The 18,294-nt window shown below is 45.2% G+C and overlaps 1 protein-coding gene across 2 annotated transcripts in view; it reads right to left on the reverse strand.

Moving 5' to 3' along the window:
- Window positions 1-18,294, reverse strand: part of MYO10 (myosin X) — a 276,883-nt gene that overhangs the window by 118,963 nt on the left and 139,626 nt on the right. For both annotated transcript variants that reach the window (XM_025387276.1, XM_025387279.1), the window contains exons 4-6: window positions 14,489-14,676; window positions 2,586-2,720; window positions 947-1,071 (exon numbers count right to left, since the gene is read on the reverse strand). In XM_025387276.1, the coding sequence (XP_025243061.1) occupies window positions 947-1,071; window positions 2,586-2,720; window positions 14,489-14,676 (448 nt within the window). The remainder of the gene's footprint in view (window positions 1-946; window positions 1,072-2,585; window positions 2,721-14,488; window positions 14,677-18,294) is intronic.

Raw genomic sequence — 18,294 nt, forward strand, 5'->3', positions numbered from 1 at the left:
GTGAAAAGCAATGGCAAGTCAAGGAAAAAAACAAAGCTATGCCATGCTCAACTAGTCTTTCATTTTCTATTCTTTGCTGCCCAAATAATTACAGCTCCCTGTTCCTTTGACGTAGAAGCTTCCAGTGCCAACAGACAAGCAAACAAAGCTTAGACTATTTCATCTAAATCCAATTCCAGGCTTGACACATGGTACCCTGTCAGGTACCTGACTGACTGACACAGCTGATTTCAAACAAATACCTGAGGTTTAATGATGAATTCAATGTTTCAGATTATGGAAATTATATCAGACATTTATAAAACAAATATGGTTCTTTATTTCACAGAAGAATTTTTGTTTTATTTTATTTATTTATTTATTTGACAGTGTCTTGCTCTGTCACCCAGGCTGGAGTGCAGTGGCGCGATCTCGGCTACCTGGGTTCAAGTGATTCTCCTGCCTCAGCCTCCCAAGTAGCTGGGATTACAGGCACACGCCACCATGCCTGGCTAATTTTTGTATTTTTAGTAGTGGTGGGGTTTCACCTTGTTGGCCAGGCTGATCTCCTGACCTCAAGTGATCTGACTGCCTCGGCCTCCCACAGTGCTGGGATTACAGGCATGAGCCACCGCCCCCAGCCACACAGAATAATTTTTTTAAATTATTTTATTTTATTTTTTTTAAGAGACAAGGTCTTGCTATGTTGCTCAGGCTGGTCTCTAACTCCTGGGCTCAAGCAATCCTCCTGCCTCGGCCTCCCAAGTAGCTGTAACTATAGGCACATACACCATGTCCAGCTCACAGAAAAATTAACAGGTAAAGTATACTAACATTAGAGCAATAACTAACTGCTCTAATTCGTTAAAGAACCAGAGAAAGACACGTTTCACATTCTTTTTCAATCCTTATAATTAGTGAGAACAGTTTCTAATACTATAGATAAAAAATAAATGAAAGAGGATACAATCTACAATTCTCCCGCCCTGAATATTTCCTTTCTGACAGATGTTCAGCTGAACAAACTTCCCAAAGCGACTAGAGTTGTTGTTGTACACGGTCTTCGCATTGCCGAAAGCTTCCATGATGGGGCTGTGAAGACAGCGAGGGCAGCAGACAGCGTTAATAAGGGCGGGTCTGAAGATAGCAACAGCACTTCTCACAAATGTCAAAATATACAACTGCAAGAAAAATCTGAAACCAAAAGGACTGAGGGTGACAATGTTTATTTCCAGAAGAGCCAGATTTTCAAAATGCTTGTTGAAATGGGTTTATCCGCATACCCATCTTAGCGAGTACAGCTGTGCTGCCAAAGGATGCCACAGTCAAGGGGACCGCAGTGGCTCATTCCTGCACAAGTGAGTGTGGCCCTACATGCACAATCCAGGGACTACACAGAAAAAGCCCCCACCCCAATTATAGAAACTGAAGAAGTTCCAGTCCTGGAAATTTCACCTATTTGTTGTATGTCCCCGGGGGCAACTCATTTAATTTATTTGGGTCTTTTCCAAGTGTAAGATGGAGTCTGACTAGATCGGGGCCGGCAAACTTTTTCTGGAAAGGACCAGACAGTAAGTGTTTTAGGCTTTGCAGACCATGGGGTCTCAGTTGCAACTACTCAGCTCTGCCACTATAGCCTAAAAGCAGCTGTAAACACTCCTCATGAGTGTGGCTGGGTTCCAATAAAACTTTATTTATAAAAACAGATTACAGGAGGAAGATGAAGTTCTGGAGACAGATGGCAGCAATGGTTGCACAACAACGTGAATGTACTTAATGCCAACGCCACTGCTCCGTACGCTGAAAAATAGTTAACACACATTTAGTGCTAGGTATATTTTACCACGGTTTTTAAATGGAGTGTATACATGCTAAAAAACAAAAACAGGCTGCAGGATATAGGCACGAGGCTGTGGTTTGCTGACCCCTGGACAAATCTCTAAATAATAGGATGTATAAAGTCCCTACTGGTTCTAAAGTCTTACAAGGCACAAACCATCTATCAGGCAATGACATATTTTATACAACAACTTGGGTGACACCTAGCCCTCTTTCTAAGTTCTGAGGCTCCCTGTTAGAGAATGCATCACTGATCTTCTGCACACAAGAGGTCCGTTCTGCTCATGTTAAGCCTCTAAACAGTGGATGCTGAAGTGAACCCTGCTCGTCTCCACACTAAACCCCCTTTTACACAGTGGCTGGGGGGTGACATTTCTGCTGCTGACAAGGCCTCCAGAAAGCTAGTCAAGTTTATTCTTCTCCATAAACTCCAATACAAGTGCCTTATCTGATCCAGGTGCTTCACACGTGAAGCTGGAGTCAAAGGCTCTCGGGTAGGAAGGAGGCTGCAGACGGTCATTGGGTACCACTCAGTCCCCATTTCAGACCTGGCCTGACAATGAAGGGGCAGGAGGCAAGAAGGAGTTGCTGCTGGGCTCATTAGATATTACTATGTGCATGGCAAGATCTTTTCTTCAGGAATTGTAAAAGAGAAGTCAAGAAAAAGAGAAACGCGACCAACTAATTTTAACCCTTTCTTAAATAAGCCATACCATAAGGAAAGTGAATCCTATTAGTTGGAAACAAGAAAATCGATAAACAAATACCTGCTTTCAAGAATGGCTCGTTCAACACAGGATGTCTTCTCCTTTAAGGACAGTTCCAAAGACTGTTGACTGATGACTGACAGAAACTTGAGGATCAATTTAGTGCTTTCGGTTTTACCTGCCCCACTTTCACCACTGAAAGATAAAATGCAAAAGTTTGTGCTTCTAACTATAATTAAAAACAAACAAACAAACAAAAACAGCTTTGGTTAATGGCACCGTAATTACTCAACGGAACAATGGTAGAAAGGTGGGAAAAGGGAGATCAAAATGCCTGTTTCCAAAGAGCTGAGTTAAAAGAAAGCAAAAGTCCTTTCTCCTGCTGGCTACACTGTGTCTGGCCTTACTCGCCGCTTTTGGCAAATGAGGCAAACAGAACTACCTCTTCCTAAGGAAAGGTCGTAAGATGGATGGTGCTTTACAGGGAAGGGAAGCTCTGGGAGAGAGGGATCTTCATTTCGTTCATCCCAAACACCTCCACCGTGTAAACATTTGGTTAAATGCAGGAACTCACTAACATGATCTGTCTGGGAAACTTAAAGCAGGTACAAGTGCGTAAAAATGCAATCATTCATGAATATTATTGAGGGGACAAGGCAATGAACCTGCGGGTACACAACCCACACTAAATCATGATATTCTCACAATAATCCATGAGGGAAGCATGGCTGAGTGTCCGAGTCAGACTCTTAACGCCAGGTCTGCCTGATCCAAAGTCCTGCTGAGGTCACGTGTTAGTGATAGTTAAGGACAAGTGAACAAAAAATCCAGAAGGAAGGGAGGCAAAGGACAGAAGTAAATAAGGAATGAGTTATGACTTCAGAGACGGGCAAACATTAGTCAGGCCAAGAAAGCACAGAAGCCACAGAAGCTGGGAAAGATTCTTATGGGAGAATGAGATCCAGGCCTGATTAGGTCAGCTGGGCTGAGATGAAAGGCGGCAGCAGACACGAGCTAAGGTTGAGCTGGATGCTTCAGAGGCAAGTGCAGGAGCCAGAGGGCGGTGATGACCTCATCAAGGTCACCTGTAAAAAACGCAGCTTTGGAGGAAAAGCTCTAGAAGGACCGAAGGGTCCCTCGGGAGACCAGCTGCTGCTGTTGTCTAGGCCCGCGGTGGCCAGGTCCCAAACACAGTTAATCAGGCTGGAGATGGTGAGGAAGACACGGACATGAGAGAGACTTGAAAAGAGAAATCCTGGTCAGGCACGTTGGCTCACGCCTGTAATCCCAGCACTTTGGGAGGCCAAGGTGGGCGGAGCACGAGGTCAGGAGATCCAGACCATCCTGGCTAACACAGTGAAACCCCGTCTCTACTAAAAATACAAAAAATTAGCTGGGCATAGTGGCGGGTGCCTGTAGTCCCAGCTACTCAAGAGGCTGAGGCAGGAGAATGGCGTGAACCCGGGAGGCGGAGCTTGCAGTGAGCCGAGATCACGCCACTGCACTCCAGCCTGCCTGCCTGGGTGACAGAGTGAGACTCCATCTCAAAAAAAAAAAAAATAAAAAGAAATAAACGAAAGGAGAAATCCCATCCATTTGGCATATGGCACCATGCTTGGTGCTGTGGAGAGAAAAGCAGCAGCAAAGAGCCTGGAAACTTATGAGAAAGGTAAACCAAAGGGATAAGCAAGAGCACAGCCATACAAACGCCACCACGAGGCAGCACGCTGGCAACCGCTGAATGCTGGGATAGGCAGATGAGCCCCTTTTGCATTCTAAAGAGAAGTCCTGTGGAGTACCAAGAGCTGGGATGTTATCAGGAAAGAGGTTAGCAAAAAATGTGAATTAATTGCATGTAATAAGAGAGGAAATGATTCAGAGATGACGCCAACATGCTGGGCTGGATGCAGGGGTCCCAGGGATCTCCACTGGTCTAGACAACCGCAGTCCTTTCACCCACTCTACTAGCGACAGTCCTGGGCAGGGGCCAGTGTCACGGTTCCACGAAGACGTAATGTCGTAATGGCAAGGGTACTGTGGGCTCCTAGGGGAGGTTTGCACACACACACGACACCAGACGGAAATGTCCCCTTTGCAGCAGACAACAAAGATCTGAGAATCTAAACCTGTCTTGAAATCATAAAGCAAAAGTCAAGAAAATCAGAGGCAAGCCCAGTGGGAGTGGGGGCTGAACCCACATCCCTGAAACTGCCCTGCCTCGTGTGGTCTGAAATAGTAAAAGGCAGCATAGATTAGGCCACCTTTAGTTGGGGTTTCCCTTACTAGTCACCAGGATCTTCCCAGTACAAAGCTCAGCATACACTGAGTAACGGGCATCTGCTCGGCCCAGTGCCTGGCACGTGGGATGCATCCAATAACAGTGCATGGAATGACTCACAGAAACCAAGAGAGACAGTTTCAAGGAATTATTTAAATGATTTAAATCATCTTCCATATTTAAAACGTATCTATATTGATGTGGCAGCTGTTGGTGGCTGAGTTATTAAAACAAAAACTAGAGGGATAAGTTGTCTAGTGAAAATGGTGAGGCAGAAACAATGTTATGTGTTCCTCAACCTACTTCTTTTTCCTCGGGCACACAGAAGCCCAAATGTTTAGACTCCCTTGCAGTAAAAACGGCAGGCAGAGGCCAGGCACAGTGGCTCGTGCCTGTAATCCCAGCACTTTGGGAGGCTGAGGCGGGTGGATTACTTGAGGTCAGAAGTTTGAGTCCAGCCTGGCTAACACGGTGAAACCCTGTCTCTACTCAAAATACAAAAATTAGCAGGGCATGGTGGCGCACGTCTGTAATCCCAGCTACACGGGGGGCTGAGGCAGAAGAATCACTTAAACCTGGGAGGTGGAGGTTGTAGTGAATGGAGATCGCGCCACTGTATTCCAGCCTGGGCAACAGAGCCAGACTCCATCTCAAAAAAATAATTTAAAATAAAACAAAAAACAAAAAAACCGGCAGGCAGTCAGTAACAAGGGGACCAAGTGTAGCCAGTTGAACAACTGAGCCAAGGGGCTATCAGCCACTTCTATGCCTGGTAGCTAAAAACCTCCTTCACGGTTCTCTGGGTTCCATCTTCCATTTGCCACCTAAGTGTCCTCAGAGATGGCACATCTTGCAACCAAAGAAGCCTACAGAGTAGACTCCAGTCCCTTGCCTACCCACCAGGGGCTGTGACACGAGCAAGAAATAGACCATCCCTGTGTTATACCCCTAGGATTTGAGGGCTGTCTGTTATAGCAGTCAGTCTACCTTGGCTCACCGAACATGGCAAAAATACAATCATGGAGAAGATACAATACTCTTCAAACTCTACAGCAGAGGCTTGGTCAAAGAAAACCCAGGATTCTCGTCGTCGTAAAGATGCCTGAAGAGTGTACGACACATTGAGAAAAAATATGGCTGGAGATGGACCAAGTCATGGATATCAGTCTCTTTCAGTCTCTCATACAGGTGGAAGATCTCTTTTCTGAAATGCTTGGGACAAGAAGTGTTTCTGATTTCAGATTTTGGATTTTGAGAATATCTGCATTATACCAATTGGGTAACCCTAAATCTGAAAATATGAAATCTGAAATGGTCAAGAATCTGAAACTTTTTTTAGAGCCAACATGATGTTCAATGGAAATGCTCTTTTGGGTTCTCTGGGGCAGATTTTCAGATGAGGGATGCTCAACCAGTATAATGCAAATATTCCAAAATCCAAAAAAAAAAAATGGAAAAAACCTGAAAGCTGAAATATGCCTAGCCCAAAGCATTTCAGATAAGGGGTACTCAAGCTGTGCAAGTAAAACGTGGAAAAACCCTCAGATTTGCACAGAGCTCTGCAATGGTGGCTCTCAACCCTGGCTGCACATTAGAACCACCTAATAGGTCCAATAGGTCCCTCGTCCAAACCTGTGGGCATAGAACTCTGTCATCTGTATTATCTGTATTTAAAAAATATATATTTTTTGGCCAGGGGCAGTAGCTCACATCTGTAATCTCATCACTTTGGGAGGCCAAGACGGGGAGATCACTTGAGGTCAGGAGTTCGAGACCAGCCTGTCAAACATGGTGAAACCCCGTCTCTACTAAAAATACAAAAATTAGCCGGGCATGGTAGTGGGTGCCTGTAGTTCCAGCTACTCGGATGGCTGAGGCAGGAGAATCACTTGAATCCAGGAGGCGGAGGTTGCAGAGAGCAGAGATTGCACCACTGCACTCTAGCCTGGGTGACACAGCTAGACCCTGTCTTTTTTCTTTTTTTTTTTTTTTTAATGATTCTACTATGAAGCCAGGTTGAAGAACTGCTACTCCGGAAGGCAGCCTCCCACATAATTCAGCTAGGACTCTACCAGGAGATAAGTGGTGACTACTCAGATATTGGGCTGTGGAAGTGTTTTACAAACAACAGGGCAAAGAAGAAATATAAGTAAATAACTCGCAAACTGCAAAAACCCAGAAATATGCCGGATGTCCCAAGATACTAATGTCACGGTCACAGACTCTGCAGGTAGAGCACTTCTGTCTAACCCATCTCCTCCTCCTCCCGCCTGCAGCTCCACCTGCTCCTCATTAGCCCAAGGCAATGACAGTTCTATGCCTCGTGCCAACAGGCTGGCCGACACGAACTCAGGCTTTGGCAAAAATGTGTTCATTCAGATTAACCAAAAGGAGTATATATATATACATATATATGTGTGTGTGTGTGTGTACATATATATTTTTTTAATTCTAACTATAATAATGAAAATGTGAAAACGAACCCAAAGCACTCATGTGGGGCCATAGGCTGTCTTAAAAATTGTGAGAATTTTTTGTAGGCACAATGGAAAGTCATAGGACAGTTCCTAAGCAGGAGAGTATCATGATCAGATTTAAGGTTCTAAATAATTGGTTTTTTTGTGTGTGTGTGTGACTTTCACTCTGTCGCCCAGGCTGGAGTGCAGTGGTGCAATCTTGGCTTACTGCAACCTCCACCTCTCTGGGTTCAAGCGATTCTCCTGCCTCAGCCTCCCGAGTAGCTGGGATTACAGGTGCCTGCCACCACGCCCAGCTAATTTTTGTATTTTTAGTAGAGACTGAGTTTCACCATGTTGGCCAGGCTGGTCTTGAACTTCTGACCTCAGGTGATGCACCTGCCTTGACCTCCCAAAGTGCTGGGATTACAGGCATGAGCCACCAGGCCCCAAAGAATCATTCTGACTGTTGCGTGGAGAATGGACAGAAAGGAGGCAAGGAAAGAATCAGGGAGACCAAAAGGGTGATGCGGGAAGGGTCACAGGGGCAGCAGAGATGAAGTGAGAGGCCCAAGAAAGACTGGAGGGCAAGTGACAGGATTGCTGAGGGGTCTGGCCAGGGGGTGGGCAGCAAGTGATGGATGAGGAGGCATCAGGGATGACTCCTGGGGCCCCTGAGAGTTTGCTACCATGATGATCCAGGAATTGGTAGCACCAGGTTTGTGCATTTGCCAAAACTCATCAAACTGGATACTTAAGACTGGCATACTTTACCATGTGTAAGTTTATCTTAATTTAGGGTGGGAAAAAGAATGACTTCCAGATCTCAGGCTTGGGACAGGGTAGGATGGAGAGGCTACTGGCTGAGATTGGGAAGCACAAGAGGAGGGACAAGTTTCTGGGAGAAAATGACACGGACTTTAGAACATGCCACCCCTGAGACATCTCAGTGATGACACCTAAGGGGCACTAGGACTTAAGTCTGGGACTCGAATGAGAAGTTCAGGTTGTATAAACTTCAGGAGTCCTGCAGACTCAGAGAAGAAAACGCAGGTGGGTGAGAAGACAGGAGGTGAAAAATGACTGAGGAGCTGAGGAGTGGCCATGGAGAGCTAGGAAGAAATATAGGATGGGGCGCCATGGTAGGGGGCAGCTTGCTGAGATAAAGGAGTAGTTGAATGAGGGTGTGGAACCAAACGAGCATCTTTTGTATTTTTTTCCAAGATGGAACACACTAAAAGTTTTTGAATAATATCAACAATCCAGTAGAGAGAGAGGTCAAAGAATCCAGGGCAAGGAGGCTCAGAGATGCAGCAATGTGTTCAGGCAAGCAGAGAGAAGGGATCCAGGACACATCTGAAGGAAAAGCAACCTGATACGAGCAGGGCCTTTTGTGCACAGGACACGCTAGCCTCCCAGCCGCACACACCAAGGCTGGCAGTTTTCTAGATCCAGCCCATGTGTCAGCAAACAATGGTCCTCAACTATGACCTGCTGCCTGTTTTTATAAATAAAGTTTTATTAGAACACAGTGCAGGCTGTGCATCTGCATACTATCTGAGTGCTTTCACACTACAAGGGCAGAGTTCATTAGTTGCAACAGAGGTGCTTTCGCCCACAAAGCCTAAAATATACACTCTTTGGCTCTTTACACAAAACTTTTTGCTGGCACCTATAACACTACTTACAAATCAATTCCCTTGATCCACACAATTTTCTCAAAATATAAATCGGATCACTCCTTCAATTGTTCAGTGAACTTAGGAAACTTCTCTACTGCCTAAAGGATTAAGTGCAAAGGTTTTAGGAAGCCAAACAAAGCCCTTATGTTATGAAGCTGTACCAGAAAGTAAGAGTCTGTTCTGGAAATACAGACTTCACTCATGCCTGTAATCCTAGCACTTTGGGAGGCAGGCAGATCACTTGAGGTCAGGAGTTCGAGACCAGCCTGACCAACATGGTGAAACCTCATCTCTACTAAAAACACGATAAAAAACTTAGCCAGCCATGATGGTGCATGCCTGTAATCCCAGCTACTTGAGAGGCTGAGGCAGGATAATTGCTTAAACTTGGGAGGGGGAGCCAAGACTGTGCCACCACACTCCAGCCTGGGCAATAGAGCAAGACTCCATCTCAAAAAAACAAAACAAAACAAAACATAGACTTCACAGGCAGAGAGACTGAAGTTCAAATCCTGTTTGTGGCTAACAGCTGAAGTTTCTTCAGTAAGTCTACCAAACAGTTCTGAGCCTCAGCTTCCCTACAGAAAATGCCTTTTGGACCTCTCTGAGGAATACACAAGAATAAGTCTCTCAATGAATTTCAGTTCCTTTTTCTTTGCGTTTCCCACTCCACCTCTTTCATCTGCTGTATTACAAGAGCATGTCCTCAAGCCTTATTCTGCTTGGTGCCTTTCTAATTGAGGATGCAAGTTTTGTTCAGCATTCCTACACTATCACCTCTAAATGGAGAAGTAGAAAAAAAACCAAACACTCAGTTATCAATCCAGGACATGGTTAAGTAGAAATCACTCAAGTTTTGAAAAACCAAAACACACAAAGCAAGCAAAGATCCGGAACCAACAGTCATTCCATATAGTCATCCTTTGACTGACAGCTGTTGAATGCTGGTCCTCTCCCAGACACTGTCCTGGGTACCAGGCTGCAAAGATGAATTAGCCACAGGCCTTGTCTATATTATTCACCGTAAGAAGTCATACATACTGCAAAGACCACATGATCTGGTTTGGCTGTGTCCCCACCCAGATCTCATCTTGAATTGTACTCCCATGATTCCCACATGTTGTGGGAGGGACGTGGTGGGAGATGACTGTATCACAGAGGTGGCCTCCCCCATGCTGTTCTTGTGGTCATGAGTGGGTCTCATGAGATCTAATGGTTTCATCAGGGGTTTCTGCTTTCGCGTCTTCTTCACTCTCTCTGCCTACTTCCACCCATGTAAGACGTAACTTGCTCCTCCTTGCCTGCCACCATGATTGTGAGGCTTCCCCAGCCACATGGAACTATAAGTCCGATTAAACCTTTCTTTTGTAAATTGCCCAGTCTTGAGTATATGTTTATCAACAGTGTGAAAACGCACTAACACACCATAATAAACTAAACCCTGCCTGGTGTATACTGTGTATGGAAAACTAGAGTCAGTGTCAATTGTACTAGAGATCAACCGAAGTCAAACACTGACCTTATGAGATGGAAAATTCAAGTAAGTTTTACATATATATATACACACACACACACACACATATTCAAAACCGTAATAGCATGAGCATTCATTTAAATGTACACAAAAAATGGCAAAATTGAAACTAGACATTAAGAGAGGCAACAATCTTGAAAATAAGATCAAAGAAAGAGGCTTTAACTAGAAGCCTAGGGACCTGGCATTGCCACCAAGTAGCAGAGGAGCCTGTCCAATCGATGTTCACTTATAAAGCAGGAGAAAAACTGAACTATGAAGTTCTGTATAATTCAAACAGGCTTATTTTCTCAAGCATGAGAATGTTTTTAAAGTAGTAAAACACATTTTAGCCAGCAGGGGGCAGATCATGCCCAAGGAAATCTAAACAGGGCGCCTGTGTCCAGCAACTCCTATTTCTATATTCTACTTTCTCTTAATTCCCACAGCTTCAACCCCCACTTTAAAAAACTGCTGAAGAGAGCTATTAAAATCAAAACACATTTTAATGAGAAATCTATTGTTAAAGTCTCTGTTTCCTGAATTAATTTAGATAAATACAGTTCTCTGTTCACATCAGCATTGCATAATTGGAGCTTTCTGTTTAGGATCCACCCTGCTCTCCCCCTTATTTTTAAATACCATGAAAATGCCAACCTCCTTCCGTTTTAATACATACACACACACACACACACACACACACACATATATATATATATGCACAATGATCTCATTTGATGTTTTACTTTCTTCTTTAGCAGCTCTGTCTAGCAAGTGATGTATTAGTCATGCTCTCATTTTTTCCACTGACTGTAATAAATACAAGCAATTATCAATGGCAATTATTTAAGGATCTAAGTGTGGACGCCAATTTGATCTTTTAAAATAGATTGTTCTCTTCCCTTCTGTTAATCTTCTTAAATGATATTCTGTATGCTGAAATAATGATCTTTAAATTCTAACTCTGGAACTTTTATGAAGTTATTTAGAAGAGTCCACAAATAGTGGTTCTAGTCACAGATCAGATTGTTTTATTGGGTATGTGAATCTTAAATGCTCTGTTTCCATATTAAGCAGCCGCTTCATTTCAATTAACTGCAAGCCATCATGATCCCTATCTGTTTAACTGAATATACAGACAGACACTCTATCCAAGCTGTTTCTATAGCCTAACACATTATTAGTCCTGTTAGAATTTAGGTAACGGGAAGACAGTACATCTGGCCCATGTGCTCCCTCCCGTTAGACAAATACACACACACACACACACACAGAGAATTCAGCTGTTCATATACATGTAATTCCATTTGTTAAAAAAAACAAAGAACTACAAAAAAGATAATGGGTACAAACTACTAGTGAGAAGAACACCCTCCCCGCAAATGGCTTTCTGTGTGTGGCACCTGCAGATATCATCATAGAGCACCCACATCAAAGGGCTGTCGGGGTTTCAATGTGCTGATGCCTGGCAAGCTCTTGGCACAGAGTCCAACACACAGAACCCGTCAGAGACCGTGAGCCATAATTTCTTAACTCATCCTCAATCAGCTCTCACATGGGATACTGCGAACACTCTCCATCCATTTCCCTGCCGCAGGGTTTCAGAGGGGCCTCCTCGGGCACCTCTGTCCTCCCCCGACCCCAGTCCCTCCCCACAGGAGCAGGGGGGCTGCTCTAAGCGCTCTGGGGTGAAAGGAGAAAGGCAGAGCCTATTTGCTTTTCTCCACCATCTGGGAATCAGTTTCCCACAGTCATCATGTCCACCAGTTACCTGGCTGTAGCCATGACCAGGTGGGTCTGTCTGTGCGATTCGGGGCTGCAGTGCTCACAGGCCCACTTGGCTGGGAGTCTTAGGCTGACATATGGCTCTCCATATGTCTCCTGTGGTCTTACATCCACTGAATCGGAAATCCGGAGACAGGGGCCTTTTTAGTGTCCCCCGCCCCCCCACATCCCCCGCCAAATCCAAACCACCCTTTCCTTTCCCTTTCCCATTTCTCTTGAAATAATAGAATAACTATCTTGCCACAAGTTGGGACTAGAAAGCCATCTGAGGCAGATGTCAGAATCCTCTTTCACACTAGCAGCTTTACAAGACTGTGGCTCCTCAGTAACAGCTATGCCCCATGAGTGAACTCCTGGAAGGACAAATGAATGAAGAAATGCTTGGCGCCTCCATGGAAACCTCACTAGAAGAGACTGACATTCATCACGTCTGCTCTGAGCATCACCCGGGGTGTGGTGATGATCACTAGAGCACAGTTCCATAGAAATAATTAACAAGATCCAACAGGATGGCACTAGCATACACGCGATGAGGTCAATTTGAATGTTAATAAAAATTAAGAAAATTTATTTATGTATGTATTTATTTATTTATTTATTGAGATGGAGTCTCACTCTGTCACCCAGGCTGGAGTGCAGTGGCGTGATCTGGGCTCACTGCAACCTCCACCTCCAGGTTAAAGTGATCCTCCCACCTCAGCCTCCCAAGTAGCTGGGACTACAGGCATGCACCACCATGCCTGGCTGATTTTGTATTTTTAGTAGAAATGGGGTTTCATCATGTTGGCCAAGCTGGTCTCCAACTCCTGACCACAAGTGAACCACCCACCTCGGCCTCCTCAAGTGCTGGGATTACAAGTGTGAGCCATTGCGCCCAGCCAATAAATATTTATTTAAAAAATATTCTACTACTTTTGCCGGGCGCGGTGGCTCAAGCCTGTAATCCCAGCACTTTGGGAGGCCGAGACGGGTGGATCACGAGGTCAGGAGATCGAGACCATCCTGGCTAACACGGTGAAACCCCGTCTCTACTAAAAAAATACAAAAAAAAACTAGCCGGGCGAAGTGGCAGGCGCCTGTGGTCCCAGCTACTCGGGAGGCTGAGGCAGGAGAATGGCGTAAACCCGGGAGGCGGAGCTTGCAGTGAGCTGAGATCCGGCCACTGCACTCCAGCCTGGGCGACAGAGCCAGACTCAGTCTCAAAAAAAAAAAAAAATATATTCTACTACTTTTTAAGACAGTTCCTAGTAATGAATGAACTGATATTGGGGCTCCTAACAGTTTCTTTGTAAAAGTGAGTACGACTCAGCTAAAACAGACATGCCAAGTGCCTTCTCACCCACCAAAAAAAAAATTGAGGCCGGGCGCGGTGGCTCAAGCCTGTAATCCCAGCACTTTGGGAGGCCGAGACAGGCAGATCACGAGGTCAGGAGATCGAGACCATCCTGGCTAACACGGTGAAACCCCGTCTCTACTAAAAAAAAAAAAAAAAAAAAAAAATACAAAAAAACTAGCCGGGCGAGGTGGCGGCGCCTGTAGTCCCAGCTACTTGGGAGGCTGACGCAGGAGAATGGCGTGAACCCGGGAGGCAGAGCTTGCAGTGAGCTGAGATCACGCCACTGCACTCCAGCCTGGGCGACAGAGCAAGACTCCGACTCAAAAAAAAAAATTGAAATAAATACACCCTTAACATACACACAGTGAGCCCCTCTTCTGTGGCTAATTCAAAGGTAAACTTTAAGAGCACCCCATTATTAAAATTGCCTAAATCTGGGAGATTCTAGCTAGAGTTATTTTATTGCAGTAGAGAAAAAAGAAACCTTGTCCACACATACAAGCCTTGTGAGTGGCATTGTAGGCTACACAAAACGTTTAAATTTGAAAGAACTATGCAAGATTTCCTTGAACAGATAGAAGGATCATGCCTCACCATTGAAATAAATCAAAGAATAATTAAGGCAAATAAATGGTTTTTTGTTTTTTTTTTTTTAAAAAAAGGAACAGAATGGAATAATTATTCTGAGGATAAGAGCCAAAGCAACATGGTCCATCTGCTTTGCTAAGTGAGCTCCTTCTGAAAGCTGAAGTTATCATGCCATTCAAAACAGAAAACTCTGCCGGAGAAACTCAGGCAGTTGTAAAAGCTTTCTCCGGTTCATGTCCTACGGAGGCTGGGGCGCGGGGTGCGCGGGGTGCGGGGAGGGACTCCTCGGCCGTGGGAAAGCCCTCCCGGCTGTGAGCTCCGTTACCTGATGAGGATGCACTGGTTGTCGTGGCGCTTCCACAGGCAGCGGTAGCACTCGTTGGCGATGGCGAAGATGTGCGGGGGCAGCTCGCCCAGGTGGCGCCGGCTGTACTGCTCCATGGTGGCATGCTCGTACAGCCCGGCGATGGGCTGGTAGGGGTTCACAGAGGCCAGGATGGAGCCGATGTAGGTCTGCAAGCACAGGGTGAGACAGGGATGCGTCACTTCTAACCCAGGCCACTGGATGAGCTCCAACAAAACCCACTCAGTGTGCGCCAGGGGGGAAGATGGCTTCTGTCTCCCGGGCGCACACTGTCCCTGCACCTTCTGGAAACCACATCTTGATGTTCTGGACAAATGAATGAAGCCATTTCAAAGGAGGATGGCAGTGAGAGGGAAACAAGAGAAGGAAGATGGTGAGGCGACCCAGGCCCAGATCCCTATTCCCCGCTCACCTCGCTAATCTTAATCCTTTCCCACAGACAAACGACTGGCCAGATCCAGTCTCCTGTCTCATCAAATGGCTACTGTGAAACAGCACGGTGAAAAAGTGATGAGACAGAAAGGAGAAGAGAGGTAGCCAGAGGCTGCGGGAGAAGGAAAGTTACAGTTTAATGGGTGCAGAGTTTCTGTTTAGGGTGATGGGAAAGTTCTGGAAGTGAGGCGGGCCTTGTTGTGGCTCACATCTGTAATCCCAGCACTTCGAGAGGCTGAGGCGGATGGATCACCTGAGGTCAGGAGTTCAAGGCTAGCCTGGCCAACATGGGGAAACCCCATCTCTACTAAAAATACACAAATTAGGTGGTGCGTGCCTGTAATCCCAGCTACACGAGAGGCTGGGACAGGAGAATCACTTGAACCCAGGAACCGGAGGTTGCAGTGACCTGAGATAGTGCCACTGTACTCCAGCCTGGGCGACAGAGTGAGATTCCATCTCAAAAAAAGTTCTGGAAGTGGTTAGTACCTGTGGATGCAGAACATTGTGAATGTCCTTATTATTATTATTTTAAATTTTTAAATTTTTTTGTCTGGTTTGTTACCAGACACGGTCTTGCTTTGTTACCCAGACTAGTCTCAAACTCCTGGCTTTGAATGATTCACCCCCCTCGGCTGTCTGAAGTGCTAGGTCTGTGAATGTACCTAATATTACTGAATTGTACACTTCAAAATAGTCAAAATGGCAAATTTTATGCTATGCAGAGTTAGCTACAGCTTTTAAAAGATAACATGACTACTTCAAAAATGCTAGGTATTAGGCTGAGCGCGGTAGCTCACACCTGTAATCCCAGCACTTTGGGAGGCCGAGGCAAGAGGATCACGAGATCAGGAGACCAAGACCATCCTGGCTAACACAGTGAAACCCTGTCTCTACTTAAAATACATAAAATTAGCCAGGCCTGGTGGCACACACCTGTGATCCCAGCTACTCGGGAGGTTGAGGCAGGAGAATCGCTTGAACCTGGGAGGCGGAGGTTAGTGAGCTGAGATTGCCCCACTGTACTCCAGCCTGGGCGACAGAGCAAGACTCTGTCAAAAAAAAAAAAAAAAAAAAAGAAAGAAAGAAAAAAGAAAGAGCGAGAGCAAGCGGAGAGAGCGAGAGAGAGACAGCGTGCAAGAGAGAAAGAAAGGAAAGGAATGAAAGAAAGGAAGAAAAGAACAGAAAAGAAAAGAAGGAAAATAAATAGAGGCTACAGAGTTATCAAAGCTTAATGCCTTAGGCCTCTCCATGTGGACACAACTATTCACTTGCACTTTTGCAGGAAATATTAACTCTGTTTGGTTACCTGGTTTCCAGGCTCAGACACAACTGCGGAAGTAAGTCAGACAGGGGTGGGAGCAGAGAGTCCTGCAACCACCACCAACCACCAATCAACTTTTATAAAGCTCATGCAGTGTGTCTAGGGCTTTATGGGGTGTTACGAGCTGATCCACGCCTTCTCCCCAAATTCACATGCTGAAGCCCCAGTCCCCAGTACTTAAGAATGTTACTGTGCTTGAAATTAAGGGCTTTAAATAACTGACTAACTTAAAATGAGGCCATTAGGGTGGGCCCTAATCCAATCTGACTGGTGTCTCTGTTAGAAGAGGAAATTTGAAGACACAAAAAGACACCAGGGATGCCTACACCCAGGGGGGTTGCGGGGGGCAACAAAAAACAACAAGCAAAACTAGACAGAAAGTCCAAACATCCTGAGAGCATCTGCACCATATTATAGCAATTTGTAATATTTTATATTCATAGTATCTGCCAGGAACATCAAGCAAAGTATTGTTAGGTTCAGTATAACTTTTCAAATGTAAATAAGTCCATACAGGTTGAGTATCGCTAATCCGAAAACCAAAATCTGAAATGCTCTAAAATCTGAAGCTTTTACAGCAACAATAGATGGCTCAAAGGAAATGTTCATGGGGGCATTTCAGATTTCAGATTTTCTGATGAGGGATGCCCAAATGGTAGGCATAATGCAAATATTTCAAAATCGAAGAAAATATCAGAAATCCAAAACACACTTCAGGTCCCAAGCGTTTGGATAAGAGTTACCCAACTTGGAATGTGTTTTGGAAATAATGTGAAGCAAAAAATTTAAAAAAGGTTAAAAACATAAAAGATACTACCTCTGACCTAGCAATTCCACTCCTAGATACGTATCAAAAAGAAGTGAAAGCAAATACTCAAACATTTGTACACACATGTTCACAGAAGCACCATTTACAACAGCCAAAAGGTGGAAACAATGTCAAGGCCCATCATCAGACGAATGGATGTGGCATACCCATACCATGTAATATTACTCAGCCACAAAAAACAATAAAGTGCTGATCCATGCTACAATGTGAATGAGCCTTGAAGACATATTAAGCCAGACACAAAAGTTCACATATTAAGAGTAGGTTAAATCCATAGAAACGGGCCGGGCGCGGTGGCTCAAGCCTGTAATCCCAGCACTTTGGGAGGCCGAGACGGGCGGATCACGAGGTCAGGAGATCGAGACCATCCTGGCTAACACAGTGAAACCCCGTCTCTACTAAAAATACAAAAAACTAGCCGGGCGAGGTGGCGGGCGCCTGTAGTCCGAGCTACTCCGGAGGCTGAGGCAGGAGAATGGCGCAAACCCGGGAGGCGGAGCTTGCAGTGAGCCGAGATCGCGCCACTGCACTCCAGCCTGGGAGACACAGTGAGACTCCGTCTCAAAAAAAAAAAAAAAAAAAAAAAATCCATAGAAACAGAAAGATCGGTGGTTGCTAAGAACAGACGGTGACAGGAAAGGGGAGTGACTGCTTCTCTGGTACAGGGTTTCCACCTGAGGTGATAAAAATATTGTAGAACTAAGATACAGGTTGTATGGTTTGAATGTTTGTCCCCTCCTAAACTTGTGTTGAAATTTAATTGCCATTGTAACAGTATTAGGAAGGTAATTACAAAGGTGATTAAGAGGTGATTAGGTTAGGCTCGGCGCGGTGGCTCACGCCTGTAATCCCAGCATTCTGAGAGACCAAGGCAGGCGGATCATGAGGTCAGGAGATTGAGACCATCCTGGCTAACACAGTGAAACCCTGTCTCTACTAAAAAATACAAAAAATTAGCCGGGCGTGGTGGCAGGTGCCTGTAGTCCCAGCTAATCGGGAGGCTGAGGCAGGAGAATGGCATGAACCCAGGAGGCGGAGCTTGCAGTGAGCCGAGATCGTGCCACTGCACTCCAGCCTGGGCAACAGAGTGAGACTCCATCTCAAAAAAAAAAAAAGAGGTGATTAGGTCATGGGGCTCTGCTCTCATAATGGATTAACGCCATTATTGTGGGATTGTGGGAG

Source organism: Theropithecus gelada, chromosome 6 (genome assembly GCF_003255815.1).
Source record: "Theropithecus gelada isolate Dixy chromosome 6, Tgel_1.0, whole genome shotgun sequence".
NCBI lineage: Eukaryota > Metazoa > Chordata > Mammalia > Primates > Cercopithecidae > Theropithecus > Theropithecus gelada.